Raw genomic sequence first — 13,528 nt, 5'->3', positions numbered from 1 at the left:
TTGTGATAAAATGCCAGCCTAAATTTGGATCGGAACTAGTCCTGTGATTTGACCTTAGTGAAAAGCAAAACGCACCTTTAAGTGTAAAACAAGTTATCCCTCCAATTAGCAGGCAACAAATCCAAGAAACACTACAAAACAGTCAGACAGTTAAACATAAATAACCAGTGAACACTTTAAGACATGGTAAACCAACCAGATGAATACATTGAAACACTAACCTCAAAGAGAGTCCAAAAGTCACAGCCATATTAGTGATCAAAACCACAACAGTATTCAAGAACTAATTCTCGACAGCCTGCCAGAATATTCCTGTTGCTATGTCTAACAGCTGTTTTGGTTGCACCTCATAAAGGCATCCCAGACCCTTCTCACCTGGCTGGCTAATTATGTACAGCTGTTAGCCGATGGTTCAATTTCCCAAATGCGATTAGGTGCAGTCATCCGTTGACGTATGGTGAACAACAGAGAGAGAATTGGACGACAAAAGAAAGACCAAATTCAGATCAACAATTTACAAAAAAACAGACAATTGATGAACGCATATTAAATTTCATACATGTTCATTAGTCTGTAGCTGCCAAATTCTGATATTTTTCCCACTAATTGGTCTTTTCACTAATCAGGTCAGCCGTTTTGCCAGCAATGCGGGGCAAAAGGTCAGATTTGGGCTGCCTGTGTAAACAAACAGACTATGAGGTAGTTTGTGATTGTGTCCAAACAGACTTCGCCCACTTTCCAAAGCTTAGACGTTGCTGAAGTCTGCCAGATCTTACATCGCCTTGATAGGTATTTTAAGTATCAACTAACCACATCATATGTCAGTGGATGACACAGTTGATGATGTGGCACGCAACCATTGGTTGTTGCGTTGCCTCACTTTAGCTGTAGAAACTGACCTATTGCTGTGTTACACAGGGAGCCCAATTCTGTTTAAGTTAATTCATTGAGCTGTATCGAAAGATATTTCTTTACAGTTATTTACATATGTAATTGTATTGGTTAGTATTGAAATACGCTTTTGACTGCAAGTTCCAGAATGCCTTGCGACAGGGAATGAGAGAGATATGTGCAGTTATGTGCAGGTGTGAAGTGATTAAGCTGACCTTTCACTAGCATCTTACTTCCATTGCTCTGTAGAATCTAAAGTTGTTAAATGTAACGTGAACAAGTATTATTACTAAAATAAGCTTTCATATCAAACCTGACGTCCCGAGCCATTACTTTGAAGACAGTTATTCCAAAAGTGATAGACTGTATCCAATTTGAGAGTTGGAGGCTATTTTGTAAATTATATCGCCAAAGTCAATTGGTGGATAGTCAGTTTTACGAGGGTGTTTGGCAGCATGAGTGAGGGATGCTTTGTTGCGAAATAGGAAGCCCATTCTAGATTTAATTTTGGATTGGAGATGTTTCTACCATGGGAACATACACATGGACTGTGCTATGATTTGCAGTCACTCCCCTCTTTCTATTTCCTTTCTTTATGTTTCTTTCATATTGATTCTGTACTGTTGAGGAAAGAGCTTGCAAGGAAGCATTTCACTATATCGTTTACACCCAGTGTCCTGTGGTGGTCAGACCTGGGTAGAAAAGGTTGTAGTTTTTCAAATGCTTAAAACTTGTTGAGGATAGGGGGCAGTATTTTCACTTTGGATGAATTGCGTGCCCATAGTAAACTTTATCCTACTCTGTCCTAGATTGCTAATATATGCATATTATTATTACTATTGGATAGAAAACACTCTGAAGTTTCTAAACCTGTTTGAATTATGTCTGTGAGTATAACAGAACTCATAGGGCAGGCAATCTTCCAAACAAGAAGTGAAATTCTGAATGTGGGTCAACTTTGACATCATCGCCCCCACCTTTCCCAACAAGATATGGCTCTGGTAGCACTTCCTACACCTTCCACTAGATGTCCTCATTCAGTAGAATGTGGAATGGAGCATTTGCTGTGACCTTTGACCGAATGGGAGGGGAAATAGTCAGTGTCCCGACAGAACGCCATTTTTCTGTGGCGCATTTCTCTGTTGATGCTACCGCTGTTCCATTTGGCTCAAGCTGAAAACATATGATCCGGTTGGAACGTTATTGGATATATATGATAATAACATCCTGAAGATTGATTCTCTACTTAGTTTGACCAGTTTATTCGACCTGGAATATATATTTTGGAAGTTTTCGTGCGAGTTATCTTCGACCAGCAGTCAGTTTTTGGGCACGTGAGCTGAAAGTGATAGCAAATGCAGCTACTTGGACACTAGTATAGGACATTGTGGAACAAAACAACAATTTATTGTGGAACTAGGACTCCTTGCACTGCATTCTGATGAAAGATCATCAAAGGTAAGGGAATATTTATGCTGTAATTTCGTATTTCTGTTGACTCCAACATGGCGGAGAAATACTTTTACGTCTGAGCGCCGTCTCAGATTATTACATGGTAAGCTTTTTCGGTAACGTTTTTAAAAAATCTGACACAGCGGTTGCATTAAGAACCAGTGTATCTTTAATTATATGTAGAACATGTATCTTTAGTCAAAGTGTATGATGAGTATTTCTGTTATCTGGCGTAGCTTTCTATAATTCCTTTGGATATTTTGGAGGCAGTTCTGAACATGGCGTCAATGTAAACCGAGATTTGTGGATATAAATATGCATATTATCGAACAAAACATAAATGTATAGTGTAACATGTTATATGAGTGTCATCTGATGAAGATTTTCAAAAGGTTAGTTATTCATTTTTATCTCTAATCCTGCTTTTGTGACTCTCTTTGGCTGGAACAAAAATGGCTGCGTTTTCCCTTTGATTTGGTGGTGGTCTAACATTAATATATGTTGTGTTTACCCTGTAAAACATTTTTTTTTTATTTTTTTTTATCGGACATGGGTAGATGAACAAGATGTTTCTTTCATTTGACATATTGGACTTGTTAATGCGTGAAAGTTAAATATTTCTAAAGAATATTTTTTAATTCCCTGCGCCACCTTTTCAGCTGAATGGGGGGGGTTGGAGTTCCCTGAGGGGAACTACTTGCCATAACAGGTTTAAAAATAGTTGAATATATATTTTTATTTTTTTAGGATCCCCATTAGCCGATGTCAGCTAGTCTTACTGGGGTCTGACACAAAAAATATATATTTGGCAATTTACATGTTTTAAATGTGTGTGTTTGTGCACCTCATTTACACATACACACAACCAGTAGGTCACATGTCAGTACAGCCACACAACCAGTAGGTCGCATGTCAGTACAGCCACACAACCAGTAGGTCACATGTCAGTACAGCCACACAACCAGTAGGTCACATGTCAGTACAGACACACAACCAGTAGGTCACATGTCAGTACAGACACACAACCAGTAGGTCACATGTCAGTACAGAAACACAACCAGTAGGTCACATGGGGGAGAGGCTTTGTTTTTTAAACCCGGTTTGCTGTTCTCTTGCGCTGAGGAAGGGAGTTCCAGCCAATCATGGCTCTATATAATACTGTGCGTTTAATTTGTTCTGGATTTGGAGACTGTGAAAAGACCCCTGGTGGCATGTCTGGTGGGGTAAGTGTGTGTGTATGTTGACTATGCAAACAATGAGGAATTAAAACAAGAAATGCAGTCAACCGTTCACTCAACCTCCAGAATCAAAGGTAAACAAATCTGTTTCCACAAGTGGTTTGATCCACAATCCTTTTTCCTCCAGACCCAGTCTGTCCCCAATCAGCAAACACATGGTAGACAGAAGAGAAACCCACATTTAAAAGAAAAGGCATTCTGGAAGTCAAATTGTTTATTGAACAAATCATGCAAGAGTAGCAGGAACACCAGGAAAAATCTAAATCGTAACCGTACAACCTAAGTGTCAACAATAGTGGCCAAATCAGATGTCAATTTTAGTCGTATGGTTTTGAAAACAATGCATACCATTGTAGTGTTCACCCCTGTAAACAATTTGCATGACGATGCACAAGTGAAGGAGATCCTAATTTCAAACAAGCGCATTAGTTTGCACAATTCCAGTTACCTTTGCCTTTTTCTTCAAATGGAGGCACAGTAACAGTGGAAAGACGATTAAGGAGTTGGGCAAACAAAATTATGATCTCCCTATCTAGCTTGTCGAGGGGTCGGGCCGTCTCTGTTCAAGGCCGGCCTTCGCTTCTGCAGAGACGCGAAGGCCGGCGGCTGCTTCTGCAGGGGTATGGTTGGCAGTTGCTTCAGCTGAGGAGTGGGGACCATTGGCTTCTGCCGAGGCATGGTTGGCAGTTGATTCAGCTGAGCCGTGGGCCGCTTCTGCAGGGGTATGGTTGGCAGTTGCTTCAGCTGAGGAGTGGGGACCATTGGCTTCTGCCTAGGCATGGTTGGCAGTTGCTTCAGGAGAGCCGTGGGCCGCTTCTGCAGAGGTATGGTTGGCAGTTGCTTCAGCTGAGGCGCGGGGGCCAGCCGCTTCTGCAGAGGCATGGTTGGTAGTTGCTTCAGCTGTGGCATTTGGACCCTGCGTCACACTTGCCAGGGTATTGTGGCCAGTAGCTTCAGCATTTGGACCAGACCCCACACCTGTTTGGGATCCAGTTGGTTCAGCTCCAGTGCAGGCAGGATGCCCATAAGCGTCACCTAGGAAACAAAGCATTACGGTAAAATGCCAGCCTTAAGCTATTGGAACTAGACTGTGATTTTAACTGAAGTAGTAATTATTGTCGCTCCCCCACGTGGAGGTTCGTGCTTTCTGATTGGCTCTATGTCAAGTTGTCAGACAAAGTCAGGTTCATCCTCACACAGCAGGTATGTATTTTGTTCTAGCAAGATAAGCAACGTCCTTCTACCGTGATAAGCACCATTCCGCACTCAGATAATGAATGCTAGACATTGAAAGAACGTTGATTTGAACAACAAGAGAACAATATTCCCCTCAACATTTCTATGGTAGTATTCTGGCTTGGCTACTTTGAAGCAAGGTAAGACATGCCTCATAATATCAAGAAAAAAAATGGTCTAGGTTTCAAACAATATATCTTTGGTAATGATAGACCTAACTGTCTTCTGATAGATGGAAAGGCTTTCCCAAAAATATTCTCTATTATATGTTCACCAGCTAAAAAGTAGCCTATCAGATTGACCTGTCAGAATGATATCATCAATCCAGTGGCCTTTTGTTCTCATGTGTGTTACAGAAACACTGCTAACCCAACAACAGTGCTAGGTGCCTGTACAACAGAAATACAGCTAACCCAACAACAGTACTAGGTGCCTGTACTACAGAAACACTGCTAACCCAACAACAGTACTAGGTGCCTGTACTACAGAAACATTGTTAACCCAACAACAGTACTCTGTGCCTGCTCACTTGAATTAAAGGGTAACTACACAAAATACATCTAATTTTTATAGGATTTCCCCAGACCTTAAAGGTGGTCTCCTGATTTTTTAAAAACGTTTGTGCACTTCCAATGATGTTGTTTTTATGTTAAGAAAGTGTGACTGAGAGTAAAAACATGAAAATATTATATTATAAATATTATAATAGTAGGCCTACCAATACAGTATAGATTGTTCGCTCATTACCCATTGTGAGTGAAAATGTACTTTGGTGATACAATTGTACTTTTAAATATTTTTACAGATATGAGGCTTCATGTTCAAAATCGTTCAGTGGGGTGTTTCTTTAGCATATCATTATACACAATAAGTTGGATTTTATCACCTTCTGTTGACAGCCGTGCAGCTTTCTCTAACCATTTTTGTTTTGTTTGACACGTTGTGGTGATCGTCTTCAAAGTTGCTTCCACGGGTCTTAAAAAGCTAAATGAACATGACAAGACCTGAATTAACTGTAAAATGCCTTGAAAATAAAAAGCTTGTGCTACGCTCAGTGCTCCATTGACACTTCACAGATACGCTTGTTTTTGTGACATTTAAAAAAAAAAAAAAAGCAATATTGCATTAATATGAACAGCATGTATTAAAATATTTACGTGGTGTGTAATTAAATCGATAACTATCTTACCTCTATATTGGTTTCTTCACGCATCGCGCCAACAGAAACAACCCTCTTTCTGGTAAGAAGAAGGGCGGGGGGGTATGCCTTATGATTAACGAGACGTGGTGTGATCATAACAACATACAGGAACTCAAGTCCTTTTGTTCACCGGACTTAGAATTCCTCACAATCAATTGTCGATCGCATTATCTACCAAGGGAATTCTCTTTGATTATAATCACAGCCGTATATATCCCCCCCAAGCAAACACATCGATGGCCCTGAACAAACTTTATTTGACTCTATGCAAACTGGAAACCACATATCCTGAGGCTGCATTCATTGTAGCTGGGGAATTTAACAAGGCTAATCTGAAAACAAGACTCCCTAAATTGTATCAGCATATCGATTGCGCAACCAGGGCTGGTAAAACCCTGGATCATTGTTATTCTAACTTCTGCGACGCATATAAGGCCCTCCCCCACCCTCCTTTTGGGAAAAGCTGACAACGACTCCATTTTGTTGCTCCCAGCCTACAGACAGAAACTAAAACAAGAAGCTCCCGCGCTCAGGTCTGTTCAACACTGGTCCGACCAATCTGATTCCACGCTTCAAGACTGCTTCGATCAAGTGAATTGGGATATGTTCCGCATTGCGTCCAACAACAACATTGACGAATAGGCTGATTCGATGAGCGAGTTCATTAGAAAGTGCATTGATGATGCATATCAACGATTAAAACATTCGAGCATTCGAGTGGAACTGAAAGTGCGAACCACTGCTTTTAACCAGGGCAAGGTGACCGGAAACATGACCGAATACAAACAGTGGAGCTATTCCCTCCGCAAGGCTATCAAACAAGCTAAGCGTCAGTATAGAGACAAAGTAGAGTTGCAATTCAACGGCTCAGACACAAGAGGTATGTAGCAGCGTTTACAGTCAATCACGGATTACAAAAAGAAAACCAACCCCGTCGAGGACCAGGATGTCTTGCTCCCAGACAGGCTAAATAACTTTTTTGCCCGCTTTGAGGACAATACAGTGCCACTGACACGGCCCGGAACCAAAACCTGCGGACTCTCCTTCACTGCAGCCGAAGTGAGTAAAACATTTAAACGTGTTAACCCTCGCAAGGCTGCAGGCCCAGACGGCATCCCCAGCCGAAATCCTCAGAGCATGCGCAGACCAGCTGGCTGGTGTGTTTACGGACATATTCAATCAATCCTGATCCCAGTCTGCTGTTCCCACATGCTCCTCCACCCTACCTGACACCCTAGACCCACTCCAATTTGCTTACCGCCCAAATAGGTCCACGGACGATGGAATCGCAACCACACTGCACACTGCCTTAACCGTTCTGGACAAGAGGAATACCTATGTGAGAATGCTGTTCATTAACTACAGCTCAGCATTTAACACCATAGTACCCTCCAAACTCGTCATCAAGCTCGAGAACCTGGGTCTCGACCCCGCCCTGTGCAACTGGGCACTGGACTTCCTGACGGGGCGCCCCCAGGTGGTGAGGGTAGGTAACATCTCCACCCCGCTGATCCTCAACACTGGGGCCCCACAAGGGTGCGTTCTGAGCCCTAAACCTAACCCTGTACTCCATGTTCCCCCACGACTGCGTGACCATGCACGCTTCCAACTCAATCATCAAGTTTGCGGACGACACTACAGTGGTAGACTTGATTACCAACAATGACGAGACGGCCTACAGGGAGGAGGTGAGGGCCCTCGGAGTGTGGTGTCAGGAAAATAACCTCACACTCAACGTCAACAAAACAAAGGAGATGATTGTGGATTTCAGGAAACAGAGGGAGCACCCCCCTATCCACATCGACAGGACAGTAGTGGAGAGGGTAGCAAGTTTTAAGTTCCTCGGCGTACATATCACGGACAAATTGAATTGGTCCACCCACACAGACAGCGTGGTGAAGAAGGCGCAGCAGAGCCTCTTCAACCTCAGGAGGCTGAAGAAATTCGGCTTGTCACCAAAAGCACTCACAAACTTCTACAGATGCACAATCGAGAGCATCCTGTCGGGCTGTATCACCGCCTGGTACGGTAACTGCTCCGCCCACAACCGTAAGGCTCTCCAGAGGGTAGTGAGGTCTGCAAAACGCATCACCGGGGGCAAACTACCTGCCCTCCAGGACACCTACACCACCCGATGTCACAGGAAGGCCATAAAGATCATCAAGGACAACATCCACCCGAGCCACTTTCTGTTCACCCCGCTATCATCCAGAAGGCGAGGTCAGTACAGGTGCATCAAGGCAGGGACTGAGAGACAGAAGCTGTTTTTCAATCTCAAGGCCATCAGACTGTTAAACAGCCACCACTAACATTGAGTGGCTGCTGCCAACATACTGACTCAACTCCAGCAACTTTAATAATGGAAATTGATGTAAAAATATATCACTAGCCACTTTAAACAATGCTACTTAATATAATGTTTACATACCCTACATTACTCATCTCATATGTATATACTGTACTCCATATCATCTACTGCATCTTCATGTAATACATGTATCACTAGCCACTTTAAACTATGCCACTTCGTTTACATAACCTACATTACTCATCTCATATGAATATACTGTACTCGATACCATCTACTGCATCTTGCCTATGCCGTTCTGTCCCGTACAAAACAAATCTTTGCAATTGGCTCAATCTGGAATGGGTGGGTAGAGTTCACTCTTTAAAACTGTCGGATTGGTCCATGATGTGTAAACTCCACCCTCCAGCACACCAGTGCACACCAGCTGCATGAAATCAAGAGCACCTAATCTCAATTGGGAAATTGAACCAATTGAAATTAGGTTAATTGGTTAACACCTGTACATAATTAGCCATTCAGGTAAGAAGGGTCTGGGATTCCTTTATGAGGTGAACCGATAACAGCTGTTAAACATTGCAACAGGGATATTCTGGCAGGGCGTCTGTCTAGCATTAGTTCTGAATACGGTTGTGGTTTTGATCACTAAAATGGCTGTGATTTTTGGACTCTCATTGAGGTTAGTTTTTCAATGTATTCATCTGGTTGGTTTACCTTGTCTTAAAGTCTTCACTGGTTATTGATGTTTACCTGTCTGAATGTTTTGCAGTGTTTCTTGGATTTGTTGCCTGCTAATTGGAGGGATAACGTGTTTTACCCTTCAAGGTGCGTTTTGGTTCAAACTAATTCAAATCACAGTCTAGTTCCAATGGCTTAAGGCTGGCATTTTACCACAATGTTTTCTTTGTTTCCTAGGTGATGCTTATGGGCATCTTGCCTGAACTGGACCTGAACCAACTGGATCCCAAGCAAGTGTGGTGTCTGTTCCAACTGCTAAAGCTACTGGCTACAATACCCTGGCAAGTGTGACGCAGGGTCCAAATGCTGAAGCAACCGCCAGCCATACCTCTGCAGAAGCGGCCCGCGCCTCAGCTGAAGCAACTGCCAACCATGTCTCTGCAGAAGCAGCTGGCCCCCGCGCCTCAGCTGAAGCAACTGCCAACCATACCTCTGCAGAAGCAGCCCGCGCCTCAGCTGAAGCAACTGCCAACCATGTCTTTGCTGATTTAGGGCCAGACTGGGTCTGGAGAAAGAGGGATTGTGGATCACACCACTTGTGGAAACAGATTTGTTTACCTTTGTTTCTGGTAGTTGAGGAAAGGTTGACTGGATTTCTTGTTTTAATTCCTCATTGTTTGCATAGTCAACATGCACACACTTACCCCACCAGAAATGCCACCAGGGGTCTTTTCACAGTCCCCAAGTCCAGAACAAACGCACAATATTATATAGAGCCATGATTGGCTGGATCTCCCTTCCATATAGTGCAAGAGAACAGCAAACCGGGTTTTAAAAAACAAAGCAACGGCACAACGCCTCTCCCCCATGTGACCTAGTGGTTGTGTGTAACAGATGCACAAATACACTTTAACCATTAACATGATAATTTCCAAGTATTTAAAAAAAAAATAATCATTGACAGGCCCCAGTAAGACTAGCTGTCGCTAATGGGGATCCTAAAATATATATTCAACTACCTACCATTTGAAAAGCTGAAATAAACTACAAAACACTTTACTACCCAGGTCTGACCTCCACAGGACACTGGGTGTGAAATGCTTCCTTGCAAGCTCTTTCCTCAACAGTACAGAATCAATATAAAAGAAGCAGAGAGAGGAGGACAAGGACAGAAAGAGGGCAGTGACTGCAAATCATAGCACAGTCCATTTGTATGTTCCCATGGTAGGAAGCATCTCCACTCCAAAATTAAATCTAGAATGTGCTTCCTATTTTGCAACAAAGCCTCCCTCACTCAAGCTGCCAAACAGCCTTGAAAAACTGACTATCCACCAATCATCGACTTCTGTGATATTATTTACAAAATAGCCTCAGACAGCATCCAATTTGTTGAGCGTTTATCACAGTGCCATCCGTTTTGTCACCAAAGCCCCATATACTTCCTACCACTGCGAACTGTACTCTCTCGTTGGCTGGCCCTCGCTTCATACTCGTCGCCAAACCCACTGGCTCCAGTTCATCTACAAGTCTTTGCTAGGTAAAGCCCCGCCTTATCTCAGTTCACTGGTCACCATAGCAGCACCCAACCGCAGCACGTGCTCCAGCAGGTATATTTCACTGGTAACCCCCAAAGCCAATTCCTCCTTTGGCTGCGTTTCATTCCAGTTCTCTGCTGCCAATGGCTGGAACGAACTGCAAAAATCACTGAAGCTGGAGACATATCTCCCTCACTAACTTCAAGCACCAGCTGTCAGAGCAGCTCACAGATCATTGCACCTGTACATAGCCCATCTGTAAATAACCCATCCATCTACCTCATCCCCATACTGTATTCATTTATTTATTTTGCTCCTTTGCACCCCAGTATCTCTACTTGCACATTCATCTTCTGCACATCTATCACTCCAGTGTTCAATTGCTATATTGTAATTACCTCGCCACTATGGCCTAATTTGTTGCCTTACCTCCCTTATCTTACCTCATTTGCACACACTGTATATATATATATTTATTTGTTCTGTATGTTTGTTTATTCCATGTGTACCTCTGTGTTGTTGTATGTGTCAAACTGCTTTGCAGTGTTAAATGAGATCTTGTTCTCAACTAGCCTACCTGGTTAAATAAAGGTTTAATTAAAAACAAAAAACAAAAACTAGCCTACTGATCTGACGGCACTTGTTATGTTAACAATAACACTGAAAATATCAAAAAAGAAGGACCAAGCGTCTTCAACAGGGTGATTCTATACCATTTTACAGAGGCCAGTTCATGAAGGAAGGCTTGCTCATTAAAGTTTTTTAGCAAGCGTCTATGACAAATCAGGACAGTTTGTTTCACAAAGCAGCCATTACGAAAACGGTGATCACTAAGGTCATTACAGAAAACACCAGACTGATACCTATCAGGATTATTTGTGAGGGTGACATCAAGGAGAGTAGCCTTTTCTGGGTGTTTGGAGTCATAACTTGTGGTATTGCTGATAATCTGAGAAAGCTGTAGGGAGTCCCATTGATTTAGGACTTGGTCAGGTGGTTTAAGCATGTCCCAGTTTAGGTCACCTAACAGGACAAATTCAGACTTAGTGTAAGGGGCCATGAGAGAGCTTAGGGCAGGTAGATTACTGGCCCGTGTTGATGGAGGACGATAGCACCAAGCAACAGTCAACAAAGAGATATTTGAAAGTTTAATGCTTAGAACAAGCAAATCAAATTGTTTGGGGACAGATTTGGTGGAGACAAATGAGCACTGAAGGTGATCCATGGAAAAGATTGCCACTCCCCCACCTTTAGAAGATCTGTTTTCTGAGGGTTGGCAATCAAGAGATTGACTGCCGACCCTCAGAGATTGACTGCCGATACTGTTCGGAGGTGCTAAATACTAATTGGCAGGCAAACATTAGACAATCCTACCAGGTGTGTCTGATCTATAATGGATATTACCATCTCTGTCCAAATATCTGTACATAAAACTTTTCAAATGTGAGGTGCAGCAGAGGAGCTACAGGAGGATGGGCTTATTTTCATGGCCTTGAATGGAGTTGATGGAACAGAGTTTCCAATATGTTTGATGTGTTTGACTCCGTTCCATGGATTCCATTCCAGCCATTACAATCAGCCTGTCCTCCTCTAGCTCCTCCCACCAGCCTCCTCTGGTGTGGCATTTTGGAACATTCTGAATAGGCCTACCACCGTGTGCACATTCATGCACTTAAAATGTGAAGAAATAATAGTTGGATCCTAACATTCTGATCTGTTCCATCAGCCTTATGAATTGATACAGCGTATACCTCCACTATACTACTTTGATACACATCAGTGGGGATTAAGAATTGAGTACACAAAATGTCCATTGAAAACAAAGTGGTACACCTGCGTATATCCTCCATTACACCACTAACTGTACGATTTGAGAAGGGCGCTCCTCCCTCACTGCTTTTGCCTTTTCACATCACCTTCTGTAGACCGGTGCACTGCAGTTCAGGTTAGTAGAACTCCCTCATAGGCTGCATTACAAAGGCATCCCAATTCTGATTTTTTTTCCCACTAATTAGTCTTTTGACCAATCAGCTCTGAAAAAGATCTGATGTGAAAAGATCTGATGTGATTGCTCAAAACACAAATACTTGGAAAAACGATTAGAATTGGGCTCCCTGTGTAACACAGCAATAGGTCAGTTTCTACAGCTAAAGTGAGGCAACGCAACAACCAATGGTCGCGTGCCACATCATCAACTGTGTCATCCACTGACATATGATGTGGTTAGTTGATACTTAAAATACCTATCAAGGCGATGTAAGATCTGGCAGACTTCAGCAACGTCTAAGCTTTGGAAAGTGGCTGAAGTCTGTTTGGACACAATGACAAACTACCTGGTCCCAGCCACACAGGATGAGTTTACACAGGGAGCCCAATTCTGATCCTTTGCTGGCAAAACGGCTTATCTGATTGGTGAAAAGACCAATTAGTGGTAAAAAGATCAGAATTTGGCAGCTACAGACGAATGAACATGTATGAAATTGAATAGCGTTCATCAATTGTCTGTTTTTTTGTAAGTTGTTGAACTGAATTTGGTCTTTCTTTTGTCGTCCAATTCTCTCTCTGTTGTTCACCATACGTCAACGGATGACTGCACCTAATCGCATTTGGGAAATTGAACCAATGGAAATGAAGGTCATTGGCTGACAGCTGTACATAATTAGCCAGCCAGGGTAGAAGGGTCTGGGATGCCTTTATGAGGTGCAACCAAAACAGCTGTTAGACATAGCAACAGGGATATTCTGGCAGGCTGTCGAGAATTAGTTATTGAATACTGTTGTGGTTTTGATCACTAATATGGCTCTGACTTTTGGACTCTCTTTGAGGTTAGTTTTTCTCAATGTATTCATCTGGTTGGTTTACCATGTCTTAGTGTTCACTGGTTATTTATGTTTAACTGTCTGACTGTTTTGTAGTGTTTCTTGGATTTGTTGCCTGCTAATTGGAGGGATAAAGTGTTTTACACTTAAAGGTGCGTTTTGCTTTACAC

General features: G+C 42.6%; 2 protein-coding genes across 19 annotated transcripts in view; one reads left to right on the top strand and one right to left on the bottom strand.

Moving 5' to 3' along the window:
• LOC110522598 (polysialoglycoprotein-like) overlaps positions 1-13,528 on the top strand; it is a 42,755-nt gene that overhangs the window by 6,100 nt on the left and 23,127 nt on the right. For 2 of the 10 annotated variants that reach the window (XM_036976299.1, XM_036976292.1), the window contains exons 1-3: positions 12,751-12,970; positions 13,189-13,364; positions 13,455-13,510. The exons of 1 other annotated variant lie outside the window; for it this stretch is intronic. Coding sequence is in view for 2 of the 9 variants with exons in the window: in XM_036976301.1 (XP_036832196.1) it covers positions 9,368-9,540 (173 nt within the window). In the remaining 7 variants the exon portion in view is untranslated. Of the gene's footprint in view, positions 1-8,753; positions 8,849-8,887; positions 9,006-9,095; positions 9,152-9,241; positions 9,541-12,730; positions 12,971-13,188; positions 13,365-13,454; positions 13,511-13,528 lie in introns of those variants that run through there. 7 more of the 10 variants (XM_036976294.1, XM_036976293.1, XM_036976300.1 and 4 more) reach the window with 6 other exon arrangements.
• The window catches only part of LOC110522596 (skin secretory protein xP2-like), a 46,159-nt gene that overhangs the window by 23,275 nt on the left and 9,356 nt on the right, over positions 1-13,528 (bottom strand). The window contains exons 1-2 of one of the 9 annotated variants that reach the window (XM_036976284.1): positions 376-779; positions 76-131 (exon numbers count right to left, since the gene is read on the bottom strand). The exons of 4 other annotated variants lie outside the window; for them this stretch is intronic. Coding sequence is in view for 1 of the 5 variants with exons in the window: in XM_036976279.1 (XP_036832174.1) it covers positions 222-250 (29 nt within the window). In the remaining 4 variants the exon portion in view is untranslated. 4 more of the 9 variants (XM_036976282.1, XM_036976283.1, XM_036976285.1 and 1 more) reach the window with 4 other exon arrangements.

Source organism: Oncorhynchus mykiss, chromosome 4 (genome assembly GCF_013265735.2).
Source record: "Oncorhynchus mykiss isolate Arlee chromosome 4, USDA_OmykA_1.1, whole genome shotgun sequence".
Taxonomy (NCBI): Eukaryota; Metazoa; Chordata; class Actinopteri; order Salmoniformes; family Salmonidae; genus Oncorhynchus; species Oncorhynchus mykiss.
Note: the sequence above shows the minus strand (reverse complement) of the source record. Positions and strands in the feature narration are given on the sequence as shown.